Source organism: Neopelma chrysocephalum, unplaced genomic scaffold (genome assembly GCF_003984885.1).
Source record: "Neopelma chrysocephalum unplaced genomic scaffold, ASM398488v2 Primary Assembly neopelma1_185293, whole genome shotgun sequence".
Lineage (NCBI taxonomy): Eukaryota > Metazoa > Chordata > Aves > Passeriformes > Pipridae > Neopelma > Neopelma chrysocephalum.
The window spans coordinates 1-12,227 of NW_020938677.1; the positions used below are offsets into that span (position 1 = coordinate 1).

The 12,227-nt window shown below is 67.1% G+C and overlaps 3 protein-coding genes and 1 long non-coding RNA gene across 4 annotated transcripts; 2 read left to right on the forward strand and 2 right to left on the reverse strand.

Annotated features, from left to right (window-relative positions):
• Positions 1 to 8: 8 nt before the first annotated feature.
• LOC113962829 (vegetative cell wall protein gp1-like) lies at positions 9 to 710 on the forward strand (the record flags this gene model as incomplete). The annotated part of the gene is made up of 1 exon (XM_027673601.1): positions 9 to 710. A coding segment is annotated over one exon (669 nt), but the record flags the coding sequence as incomplete, so codon positions are not given.
• A 28-nt stretch (positions 711 to 738) lies between these two features.
• On the forward strand, positions 739 to 2,742 carry LOC113962828 (8-oxo-dGDP phosphatase NUDT18-like). The gene is given in 4 exon segments (XM_027673600.1): positions 739 to 825; positions 827 to 895; positions 975 to 1,188; positions 1,951 to 2,742. Coding segments are annotated over 4 exon segments (969 nt in total). The 3' UTR covers positions 2,550 to 2,742.
• A 349-nt stretch (positions 2,743 to 3,091) lies between these two features.
• Positions 3,092 to 9,103, reverse strand: LOC113962826 (protein FAM160B2-like). Its single transcript, XM_027673599.1, has 17 exons — positions 8,973 to 9,103; positions 8,793 to 8,871; positions 7,646 to 7,815; positions 6,788 to 6,892; positions 6,544 to 6,666; positions 6,239 to 6,409; positions 5,956 to 6,152; positions 5,764 to 5,872; positions 5,379 to 5,455; positions 5,084 to 5,273; positions 4,807 to 4,961; positions 4,588 to 4,710; positions 4,413 to 4,503; positions 4,153 to 4,296; positions 3,737 to 3,877; positions 3,559 to 3,659; positions 3,092 to 3,468 (listed from the first exon to the last, which is right to left on the reverse strand). Exons 1-17 carry the CDS (start codon positions 9,015 to 9,017, stop codon positions 3,363 to 3,365), a joined length of 2,127 nt encoding a protein of 708 aa, XP_027529400.1. The 5' UTR covers positions 9,018 to 9,103; the 3' UTR covers positions 3,092 to 3,362.
• A 784-nt stretch (positions 9,104 to 9,887) lies between these two features.
• LOC113962830 lies at positions 9,888 to 10,522 on the reverse strand. Its single transcript, XR_003532600.1, has 3 exons — positions 10,367 to 10,522; positions 10,179 to 10,289; positions 9,888 to 10,086 (listed from the first exon to the last, which is right to left on the reverse strand). It is a non-coding gene; the product is annotated as an uncharacterized LOC113962830 (long non-coding RNA).
• Positions 10,523 to 12,227: the final 1,705 nt, after the last annotated feature.

The window sequence follows — 12,227 nt, forward strand, 5'->3', positions numbered from 1 at the left end:
ACCCTTTTCCCCCCAGTATCTTCCAGTCCAGCCAGCCCTTTCCCCCCAGTTTCCTCCAGTCTAGCCAGCCCTTTCCCCCCAGTCTCCCCCAGTCCAGCCAGCCCTTCACGTCCTTCAGCTTCCCGTGCATCCTGCAGTCCAGCCAGCCCTTCTCCTACCGCAGCCCCCCCCGGCTCCCCAAATCCTGCAAACTCTTCCCTCCCAGCGCCCTGTGCCCCCTGTCCCAGTCCAGCCAGCCCTTCCCCGCCTGTGCCCCCCCATGCCTCCCCCAGTCCAGCCAGCCCTTCCCCTACCACAGCCCCCCACAGTTCCCCAAGCCTAGCGACCCCTTCCCCTTCTACCTGCCCCCCTACGGCCCCCTGGGGGTCCCCCAGTCCAGCAGACCCTTCCCCTTCTGCGCCCCGCCCTGCATCGCCAAGGCCACCGAGCTCTTCCCTTGCTACGTGCCCCCCCAGCCCAGCAGACCCTTCCCCGCCTACACCCCCCTCCCCATCCCACAGTCCAGCAGGCCCTTCCCCTCCTCCGGGACCCCCCATCCCACCCCGCCGTGCACCCCGCAGTCGCCGGACCCCCTCCCTCGCCGCCCCCTCCAGCCCACGCGCCGCCGGGGCTCCTTGTCCCCCCGCCTGCACGTCTGGGGGGTTCCCTCCCCGCCCCAAAACCCCGCCACCCCCTGAGCGGGTGCTCCCCCTCCCCATCCAGCCGCGGGACCACCCACCCCCCCTCCCAGCCTTTCCCATGGGGGACGCCCCGACGGCGGAGCTGGAGGCGGTGCTGGACGGGGGCGCTTGGGAAGTGGGGGCGACTTTCGAGGGGTCCCCCGCGCCCCCCCGCGCCCGTGAGCCTGGGCAGGACCGTCTGCTACGTGGTGCTGGCCGTGCTGTTCAACGAGGAGGTGAGGCAGCCCCTCCGGGGGACCCCCTGTGCCCCCCCGAAAGCCGCCGGTTGCCCAGCGAGCCCCTCGGTGCCCGCAGGGCGCGGTGCTGCTGGTGCAGGAGGCGAAGCCCGAGTGCCGCGGGAGGTGGTACCTGCCCGCGGGCAGGATGGAGCCCGGGGAGGGGGTCGTGGAGGCCCTGCGGAGGGAGGTGAAGGAGGAGTCGGGGCTGGAGTGCGAGCCCGTCACGCTGCTGGCGCTGGAGGAGCGCGGCCCCGCCTGGATCCGCTTCGCCTTCCTGGCGCGCCCCGCGGGTGAGTCCCGGGGGGCTGCGAGGGCACGGGGTGGGGCGCCTGGTGTGCCCTCTGCCAGCCCTGCGATGGGTGTCCGTGTCCCCAGCCAGCCCTGTGATGGGAATTGGCATCCCCTGCCAGCCCCATGATGGATGTCCCTGTCCCCTGCCACCCCTGTGACAGGCACTGCCATCACCACGATGGGCACCTGTGTCCCCTGCCACCCCTGTGATGGGATTTGGCATCCCTTACCAGCCCCATGATGGATGTCCCTGTCCCCTGCTCTGCCCTGTGGCAGAGCATTGGTGTCCCCTTCCAACCCCGTGATGGGCATCCCTGTCCCCTGCCAGCTCCGTGATGGACACCTGTGTCCCCTGCCAGCCCTGTACCGGGTCACTGGTGTCCCTTGCCACCTCTGTGCCAACCTATGTCCCCTGCCAGCCCTGTGCCAAGTCATTTGTGTCCCCTTCAAGCCCCATGATGGATTTTAGTACCCTCACCCGGTCCTGTGCCAGGGCATCAGCATCTCTTGCCAGCCCCACAATGGACATCAGTGTCCCCTGCCCCCTTTATGCCAGGGCATCACTGTCCCCTGCCCCCACCAGCCACCACCACTGGCATCCCCCCAACTCCATTCTGAGCTATCAGCGTCCACCATCAGCCCCACAACGAGGGTCTCACTGCCCCTCCCAGCCCCATCACCGGGCACTGCCACCCCCCTGCCTGTCCCGCTGTCCCCCACCCACCCACCCACCCCATCCCGGGCCCTCCCTCTGCCCTCAGGTGGGACCCTGAAGACCCTGGAGGAGGCGGACGCCGAGTCCCTGCAGGCCCAGTGGTGGTCGGGAGACCCCCGTGAGCTGCCCCTGCGCTCCCTGGACATCCTGCCCGTGCTGGACCTGGCCGCCCGCTACCGCCGGAGCCCCCCGCACCCCCCAACCCTGCCCCGCCCGCTGCCCTGTGCCCCCCTCTGCCTGCGCCTCCTGCTGCCCTTCACCAGCCCCGCTGGCGACCTGTGGGTGCTGCTGGGCACCGCCGGGACCCCCCACCTGCCCGTGGTGGCCTGCGGCACGTCCCCCCCCGAGCTGCGCGCGGGGCTGTGCCGGCCCGTGCTGCGCCTGCTGCGGGACTGCCTGCCCTGGGACCCCCCCTGGGACCCCCAGCCAGGGGGCCTGGGGCTGCTGGGGCTGCAGCACCGGGCTGGGGGGGCCGGGGGGGGTGATGGCATCTGCTTCAACGTGGTGCTGAGCGCCCCGGGCACCCGCGGGGATGTGCCCCCCGAGCCGAGTGACCCCGCGCTGCGCTGGTGGCACGTGGAGGACGAGGGGCTGAGGGGCCGCATCCTGCAGCGGCTCCGGGCCACGGTGCCCATCCGTAGTTAGTGCCAGGGAAGCCTGGATTTGGGAATGGGGCGGGGGGGACGGGGGTGTCCGGGCGGGACGTGCATCCAGGGGTCCCGCTGAAGGTGGGAGACCTGGGATGGATGTGCTTGTGGATGCTTTGGGGCAGGACACAGTTGTGGTCTGGGGGTGCTGGGACCACAGGTAAAATAAACCTGGCTGCTGCTGCTGCTGCTTCTTCTTCCACCCACCTGGCTGTGGTTCAAGGTGGGATAAGGGGTGGGAGGAAAGTCGGGAGTGGGCGTTTTTGGGGGTGTTTGGGAAGGGATGGCAGGGGCGCAGCATGTGGTGCTGAGCTCACAGCTTTATTGGAGCAGAGTCCCATCACCCAGGGGCAGGTGCTGTGCAGGGGTCCAGGGGACACTGAACCCCACCAGCACCAACACACACACACACACACGTCACACGTGTCACCTCCCTGTGCTGCAGGGGGGGACGAGCAAGTTCTTTCAGCTGAGGGGGGCAGGAGGCACTGCCCGTTATTGCCCCCCCAAAAAAATCCCTGCTGGAGGTTTTGGGGGGGGAGCAGGAACCCACCACCCAGGAGGACACGCAGCACCGGTCGCCTCGCCCCCGGCGGGGCCACATCCTGCACGGGGAGGTGGCGTCACCCCCGAGGTGCTGAGGAAGGACTCGGTGGCTCCTCTTCCTCCTGCGAGGTCCTTCCCGGCGCGCCACGGCCGTTCCTGGCTCTTGGCAGTCAGGACAGGGCCACTGGAGGCTACCAGAATGTGGGGTTTGGCCACCCCCAGTGGCCACCGCAGCCCAGACGAATTGGGGGTGCTCGGGGGGGGCTCAGGGTGGCCCCTCTGGCGGCCCCTTGACCAGGGCGATGGCAGCCAGCTCCTTGCAGAACTCCTCCAGCACCACCACGCCCTTGAAGAGCACCGTGTGATCCATCCTGGGGGCAGAGGAGCAAAGAGGGGGGGGTTCCCTGGGGTACCCCAAAAAGGCACACCCCCCCCTCCCAGTGCCCCCCCCCAGCACTCACTGCTCGCCGGGCACCAGCCCCAGGAGCTGCCGGCGCACCAGGAGCAGCTTGGCCCTGGCCTGGGGCACCCGCTGGAGCCGCTGCATCAGGTCCCCAATCACCTGGGGGGGGGTGAAAAGAGGGTTAGGGTTGTCGGGGGGGTGTCCCCGCGTCCCCCCAGCGTGGTGGGTGACGTTACCCTGACGAGGACGGAGAAGAGCGAGCGGCAGCCGGGGGCCAGGCTGAGGTAGGGGTCCAGCAGGTACTCGTGGAGGTGGGGGTGGGGGAAGGCAGCCAGGTGGGACAGCACCGAGGTCACCTGCAGGTTCAGGCTGTAGGGCTGGGATGGAAGGGGGGGGATGCTCAGGAGCTGGGGCGGGGCTGGTTCCCCCACCCCACAACAGCCCCCAGCCCCTGATGTGGGTCCTGAGCCCATCCCCACCGAGCACTCCTGATGCTCTTGGCCACTTTGCCCCCATTATGAGGGTCCTGGGGGGGGGCCACAGGGCTGGCAGTAGCCATGTGAAGCCATGGCACCACCCCCTGCTCAAAACGAGGGCGGTGCCAAGGGGAAGGGCAGAGCCCGGTGGGCACCCGGGTGTACCCAGGGCGTACCTGGTCCAGGATCCGGCTCATCCTGTCAAACAGCACCTTGAGGAAGTGACCTTCATAAAATGCCCCTCCAGGGTGGCAGCACTCGAGGGGTCGGGGGCCCGAGGGCCACCCCCACGGGGCCACGGTGGCACGGCACGTCTCGACCTGGCAGGGGGGAGACAGAGTAAGGACCACCAGCAGTGGGATGGGGACCCCTCCCAGGAGCAGGGACCACCAGCAGCGGGATGGGGACCCCTCTGGGGAGCCCCCCAGGCACCCACCATGCCCAGGGCATCGTGCACGTAGGTGTCGTAGCCGCCCTCCTCCATGCACGAGGAGGTCTTTGCCTCCTCCGGCACCAGGCAGAGGAAGCTGGAAGAGAAGGGAGAGAGAGGCATGGGGAGGGGGATACAGCCCCCCGCCCCTCGAACCAGGGCAGCCCCTCCAAAGCCCTACCTGCTGACCACCTCGCTCACTTGCCCCTTCCCCGCCGGGGCTGAGCCCGGGGGAGGGTTATTTGCTGTCCCAAAGCCGGTGTCTGGGAATCCGTCGGTGAAATAGGGATCCTCCTCCAGCTCCCTGCGGGGTGGTGACATCACCAGTGGGGTGTCAGCGGGGTGGGCACTGAGGGGCTGCCCCCCCTTTGTCCTGCCCCAGCCCCCCCCTTTCTCTCACAGCCCGTCCTCCTCGGGGTCCGCCTCGGGGGGTCCGCGCTCCGGCCGCTGCAGGTACGCCCTGGCCTCCAGGTTCCTCAGCACCAGGTTGTGAGCCACGTGCTCGTGGGGCTTCCTCAGGAGCTCCTCGAAGAGCCGCAGGCTGGCCAGGCTGATCTGGGCAGGGCGGGATGGGGTGAGACCCTCCCCCGGGGGTGAGACCCTCCCCCGGGGGTGAGATCCTCCCCCGGCGCCGCCCCCTCCTCATCCTCCCCCCTCCCAACCCCGGCGGGGCTCACCTCGTCGGAGAGGTGATCGCAGCGGTCGATGAGCTGCGCTCGCAGGGCGTGGGGGGCGTCCCCGGGGGTCTCGGGGTGCCGGTGGGGCCCCAGCAGGAAGAGCACGAGGCGCTGGAGCAGGGCAGGGGCGCGGATCTGCCGCACCGTCCCCGCCAGCACGGCCGTGGCGCCCAGGACGGCGAGCTCCGACCTGCCAGAGGGGTGGGAAGCTGTGAGGGGGGGGTCCAGGGGAAAGGAAGCCCCGTTTCCTGGCTCCGAAGGGGTCCCGGAGAGCGGAACAGCCTCAGGCACTCACATCTGCAGGAGCTGTGGCTGCAGGACGCCCTGGAAAAACTTCTCCTCCACGGCCTCGGTGATGGCCTCGGCCACGAGCTGGGGGAGAGGGAGAGGATGGGCTTGGGAACCCCCCCAGGATGAGAGGGCACAGCCTCGAGCTGCGCCAGGGGAGGTTTAGGTCGGACATTGGGAAGAATTTCTTCACAGAAAGGGTGATTGGACATTGGAAGGGGCTGCCCAAGGAGGTGGTGGGGTGCCCACCCCTGGAGGTGCCCGAGGAATGACTGGACGTGGCACTCGGTGCCCTGGGCTGGGGGACAAGGTGGTGGCACGTCACAGGTTGGACTTGGTGACCTCAGAGGTCTTTTCCAAGCTGACCGACTCCGTGATCCTCTGATTCTCACCGGGTGGGCTCCCATCACCAGCTCATCCAGGTAGTCCAGCCAGCACAGGAAGGCAGCCAGGCTCTCCTTCCCCGGGAAAACCCCGTCACCGGCAGCGTCCCCCTGCGACCTGCGCGGGATGGGGGACACGGGGGAGGCTGTGACAAAACCCTGGTGACGCCCGAGCTCCCCTTCCCAGCGCCCCCTCCTCACCTCCAGCTGGGCCTGTCCATGGCCAGGACATCGGCGGGGTCGGTGCCAGGGGGCACAGCGCTGTAGAGCTCGCAGAGGTGCCCGGTGAGCAGCGGGCACAGGGCGCTGCTCCTCACCAGGCAGGCGGCAGCCGCCTCCTGGGCCAGCCCCGCCAGCACCAGCAGGTTCTCCCGAGCCTTCAGCGCCACACGGCTCTTCTGCGAGGAAGAGGAGGAGGAGAGAGGGGTCGTCACATGGCTGGCAGTGCCCACTGTCCCCTCCTGCCACCCCTGTTTGTGCATACCTTGCTCCTGCACAGCCCCACCAGGGCGGTGACGAGGTTGCTGTCCCTCTGTGGTGGGCAGGGCTGGGCCGGGGGGCAGCTGGCAGTGGTGCCCGGGGGATGCTCCACACCCTCTTCCCTGGGGCTGTCCGGCAGCTCCTGGGATCTCCTCCCGTTCAGGACGCTCTTTCCCTGGAGAGGAAGAGGAGCAGCGAAGGAGCCACCACCTTCCTCCTCCTCCTCCTCCTCCTCCTCCTCCTCACCCAAGCTTTGCAGCTCAGTGAGGGGACCCCAAATTGTCCCACTGGCACAGGGGAGCTGCTCACCTCCAGGATATAGGGCAGCAGGCTAGGATCCTGCTGGATCTTGGAGCAGAGGACGGCGGCGAACTGCACCTCCTCCTTCTCCGTGCCCGAGCCCAGGCGGCCGCTGCTGAGCTGGAGCAGCTTCTGGGGAGGCAGGGAGAGAGGGATGTGGGAATTCTGGGGGCTCTCCCACCCCTTCTCCATGGGCACGGCTTCCCAGGGGGTGGTTGGCAGGGATGCAGCCAGCCCGGGGATGGGATCTCACCTGCACCGGCCTGTGCACGTTGAGGTAGTGCAGGAGTGGGTGCTGGACCTGCCCCAGCACCCGGCTGAAGAACAGCAGGACCTGCTGCCTCATCCCGGGGGGATACTGGGAATGAGACGTGGGGAGGAATCAGACAGAGCCCAGTTACCTGATTTCCCCATAACTGCCCCAAATCGCCCGCTGGCTCACCCAGGGGGGTGCCCCAAAACGATGCACGGACCCCCTCCCCAGCACATCCCACCTTCCCTGGGCTCCCTTTAACAATGACGGATTTAACTCAGTTCTCTGCACTGAAAAATTATTGGGGGATTATTTCTCCTTTTCCCAGCGATGGGGAGTTAAACCCCAGCACCCCAAAACCCCGAATCCTCACAGTCACAGAGGGGCCAGCACGTTTCCACAGCCCACACCACACTTACACCTGAATAAAAATCTATTTATAGGGGCCCCATTATTATTAGCAATAAAGGAGCAGCAGAGCTGTTATATTTGGGCAATATTTACTTTTCCAAACCCTCCTCATCCCACAAAGCCAAGCAGTGATGTGCCACCCCTTTCTATGCACACAGGGATGAGATGGGGTGCAAGAGCCATTCAGAGGAGCCCCAGAAAGGATCCCAATGAGGATCTTAAATTGAGGAATCCAAGACCCTCTGAAAAAAGCCGAGTTTTCCCCCCAAAAAAGCCAAGCCCCCTGACCGTCTCACGCTTCACAAAGTCCCGCTTCCAGCAAAAACGCTCAAAAATCAAAATTACTGAGTGGCACCACATCAAGGAGCTGGAAAAGACTGCGGATGCTCCAGCTTTGGGGGGGCTCCTTCCCCCTTGGAGCCGTTTTCCCGGTGCTGGGACACCCACCTCGGCCTTTCCCAGCGTGCCCAGTGTCTCCAGGAGCTTGTGCTGGAGCAGGTACTCGAGGCACGGCCCCGTCTCCCCCGCCGGCTGCTGCTTCTCCTCGTACACCAGGATATCCAACATCTGCTTGAGGCGCCAGGGAATGTCCGTCTGCCTGGCCGGGATGCTCTCGTCTGTGGATACAGGGATGGGGGGCTGCGGCGCGTCCCCCCCCGCCCCGCTCCCAGGGAGCGATGCCCGGCTGGGACTCTCTCCAGCGGCTCCCCGATCCTCGCCGGCCCGGAATCCCGCTCCTCCCGGGCTGGGAATGACGCTAGATGGCAATGTGAGGATGGAGAGCCGGCAGCTGCTCCTTCCGCTCCCGGCCTAGGAAGGTGCCGGACATCCCGCTGCCCGTTCTCCCGGTGGGCACTGCCAGCCCTGGAGACCCCCCCCATCCCCAGCACAGCGGGAAGGACCAAGATCCCGCTGGGAATCGGGGTTGAAGCCTCTGCAGGCCCTGTTTTAGCGCTCCCGGGGAGCGGCGCGTTCCCGGCGGGGACGTGTCCCAGCCTGTCCGGCGCTCCCGGGAGTGTCCGCACCCACCCGAACCCCCTCCCCCGTGCTGACCCCGCTGGGGCGCCGGGGGTTGGGGCCGGGCAGGGCAGAGCTCCCCGCATGGAGAAATCCTTCCGGGGAATGGGAACGGGCGTCCCACGGCAAAGCCCCGCGTGCCAGGTCTGCCACGGGGCACCGGGGTCCCGTCCCAGGGCGCGGGGATCCGTCCCAGGACACGGGGTGCTGTCCCAGGACACAGGGATCCCCTCCCTGGGAACCTTATTCCCAGGCCAAGGACCCTATTTTAGGGCACAGAGACCCTCTCCCAGGACACACAGTCCTGTCCTAAGACATGGGGTCCCCTCCCAGGGCACGGGGTCCCCTCCCAGGGCACAGGCACCTTATTCCCAGGGCACAGGACCCTATTTCAGGGCACAGGGACCCTCTCCCGGGACACGAGACCCCTGTTCCCACACCACGGGGAGTTGACTCCTGCACCAGAGAGACCCCAACTCCGGGTACAGGGACCCCAACCCGGGGCACAGGGACCCCATATCGGGGCACAGTGACCCCATATCGGGGCACGGCGACTCTGTCCCCGCACCCCCCTCACCTGTGGCCTCCAGGTAGTAGCCGGTGATGCCCTTCCAGTGCTCGGTGAAGGCTTCCAGCAGGTCCACGCTGGGCTCCCGCTGCGCACACCGGGGCCGGGGTCAGGGGCGCACGGAACAACCCCTCCCGGTCCCGGTCGCGGTTCCGTTCCCATTCCCGGTCCCCCCCGTGTCCCCCTCACCGTCTCCACCGCCTGCTGCAGCAGCGCTCCCAGACGGCTCAGCATGGCTGGGACCCCCGGGACCACCCCCGGGACCGGCCCCGACCCCGACCCCGCTCCCGGCCCCGCCCCGCTCCCTCCCCCGGCGGCTCCGCTCCGGCTCCCGGCGGGATGGGCGGGATCGGGGCGGGATTGGGGACACGGGGAGGGGGCGGGACCGGAGGAGGGTGGGGAGAGGAGGGGTTGGGGAGGTGTCGTAGCCCTGGAACTGCCCCGCGGGGCAGCTCGCGGCGGGGGACGGACCGGGGGCACCGGGATGGGGATGGAACCCACACACCTCGCACAGGGACAGGGATAAACCCCGTGTACACTTCGCACTGGGATAGGGATGGACCTCACACACACCTCGCACTGGGATAGGGATGGACAAGGACAGCCCTCCCTGCACGGGGGTGGGGATATCCCTAATAATGCACCAGGATAAGGACAAGGACAAGGACATCCCCCTTCTCCAGCTCTCCCTTTCACTCAGCACAACGCATGTTTTACAACATAGTTTTTTTTAGTCCTTAAAAAAAAAAAAAACACAAAAAAACCATTTCTCCAATGAAAACCAAGCCCTGAGGAGCACAGCTGTTGGAAAACCACCCAGGGCCCAGCCTGGGTCCTGCCAGCTCCAGGGAATGGAGAACTGGATGCCCCTGAACTGTGTGTGCCCTGCCAGCTGCTCGATCCGGGGTGGATCCGTACCCATCCCTATAAATGGGGGTCCTGGGGGGGGCTGAGGTGCTGTCAATGCACAGTTTGTACCGGACCCACACTGGGGACAGAGCCAGCAGCTCAGGAAGTTGTACCTGGGAATTCTGTACCCCAAAAATGAGGCGCTGGGACGGGCAGGAATGCAGCGGGGAGAGGCTGGAAACCCACCCAGGGAGAGTTTGATATGGATATATCTATATATCTATATATAAAAAATAGATGTGCGTAGTGGTAGCGTTGATACTGGACGGATAAAAATCAGATTCCAGGCTGAATCCAGGCCGGTCCTGCACGATCCACGCGCAGCCGGGAGGCTCCTGCTCCAGCAGGTCCGTCTGCAGGCGGGCGGTCACATCGCAGACTTCATCTCCCACTCCTGGAGGGCGGCCCAGGAATGGTCAATCCCCCGTCTCCCCACAATGTGGGATCACCTGAGCCCTTCCCACCCCGCCTGGATCCCGGGGGTACCTTCCTCTTCTGCCTCACGTTCCCCTTCTCCACGATGACGGGCGACGGGGGCGGTTTCAGGGCGCTCCTCGCCGACGTGGTGCGTTTCAGCAGCGGCCTGAGGAATGATCCCTGGTGGGAAAACAGCAGAGAAAGAGTGAGGCAAACCCTCCAAACCCTTCGCTCTCCCTGCACCCCGTGTCCCCCACCTCGGAGCCGGCCGAGCTGGCGGTGGCAGCGATGTGGCCCTTCAGTGACTTCCCGATGGCCAGGAGGTTCATCTCGGAGCCGGCTTTCAGCCTGCCCTTCACACGGCAGGCCCTCTCCAGCTGTCCCACCTTCTCCTCCAGCTTGGGAAAGGCTCTTTTCCCTGCAAGGACAGCGGGAGCACTGCCAAGCCCGGGCACGCCTCGACCCTGCCAGTTGCTCCAGCAAGGACCAGGCAGCCCCTGGCACCGGGGCAGAGCCCCTCTGTGACCCTACCGATGAGGATGTCCAGCCCATCCCGAGTCCCTTTCCTCTCGGGCAGTGTCAGGGTGTGCTGGGATCGGGAAAGATCCCTGCTCCGGAGGTTGGGGGTCTCCTTTGGCTGCTGTGGGCTGGGAGCCCTGCCCCGGGGAGCTGGTGGGGGTGCTGGGGAGGAAAGGAAGAGGAAGGATGCTCAGGAGGAAGAGAAAGGGGAAGGATTCCGGTGAGGAAGGCCAGGGAAAGGATGCTGGGGAGGATGGGAAAAGGAAGGATGCTGGGGAGGATGGGAAGAGGAAGGATTCTGGGAAGGATGCTGGGGAGGAATGAAAGAAGGAGGATGCTGGGGAGGAAGGGAAGGGGAAGGATGCACGGGATTAAGGACAGGGAAATCATGGCACAACACCACGTTCACAGGCACCACAGCCCCCACCCCAGCCCCCGGCATTGGGGTGCATGGGGGGACCCTGCTGCACTCTTGGGAGGAGCACCCAGCCCCTCTCACCTGCCTGTGAGGGCCGGGCACCGCCCAGGGCGTTGCTGCTGGCACAGGTGGGCAGTGCAGACACGGGTCTCCTGCGCTGCCCTTGCACCGCCCGGTCCAAGCTCTGCTGCTGTGGAAGGAAATCCGGGAGAATCCCGCGGGCAAGAGGAGGGTGGGAGCCCGCCCCCCCACCCCGGGGGTGGCATGAGCAGGTTACCAGCTGCTGCAGCCGCTCTGCGTTGGAGTAGAGGTGCTTGGAGGTCTCGGCTGGCGGGGGCTGCCCAAAGGGGTCATCCATGTAGGTGTTGGGGGTGGGCACACGGCGCAGCATCAGCCCGCTGCGAGCAGCAGAGAGGGCCCGTTAGCTCCCACAGCCCGCAGAGCAGCAGGAGGGCTGGGGGTGGCCCTGCCTCGTCCAGAAGCTCCTCACCTGGCAGCAGGGCGGCTGCTGGCATCGCCAGGCCGGGGGGGCTTGCTGTGGGGTCCGTCACCCGCCGGCTCCCCTCCTCCCCTGGCCCGCAGGGTCTTCAGCCAGGCTTCCCTCTCCTCATCCGACCGGGCCTGGCGTGGGGCAGGGGGGGGTCCAGGCTCAGCGTGTGCCCCCCTTGGAGGGAAGGACGTGGGGGGCACCGTGGCCGCCCCTCACCTGCAGCAGGGCGAGCTCCCGGCCCCGCTGGGCGATGCGGATGCGCAGGTTCTGGGGGGATCCCGCGGCCGCCCCGGGGGAGACCTCGCAGCCGTCCAGGCGCAGGGCGCAGACGGGGCGCTGGGCAGGGCCGGGCTCCGGGAACATCCGCAGGGCTCCCTGGCGCACGGCGCACCACAGCCGCTGCCAGCGGCCCCGCAGCCGCACCGCCAGGAACCCTGCGGGCCGGGAGACCCCCGTCAGAGGCGGTGCGAGGGGGGCGGGACCCCCTTTGCCCCCTCCCCACGCACCCCCCACCTCCTTTGGCGTCCTCGCCGGGCCGCGGGCTGCGGGCGGGGCTCTGCCGGGAGCGATTCTCCTCCTCCTCTTCCTCCCTGCCGAGCTGGGGGCGGGCAGGCTGAGAATGGGGGTGCAGAGAGCCCCGGCTCTGCGGGTGTCACACCCCCCCTCCCGCACCCTGACCCCCTCCCCACGC

Bases quoted from the DNA above. Each gene is read 5' to 3' on its own strand.
- LOC113962826 (XM_027673599.1), bottom strand. From the start codon at position 9,017: ATGCTGAGCCGTCTGGGAGCGCTGCTGCAGCAGGCGGTGGAGACG. The intron at 8,872-8,972 runs GTGAGGGGGACA...CGGTGTGCGCAG, and splicing joins TGCAGCAGGCGGTGGAGACG to CGGGAGCCCAGCGTGGACCT. The intron at 4,711-4,806 runs GTGAGAGAAAGG...ACCACCCCGCAG, and splicing joins GACCCCGAGGAGGACGGGCT to GGAGCTGGAGGAGGATCCCT.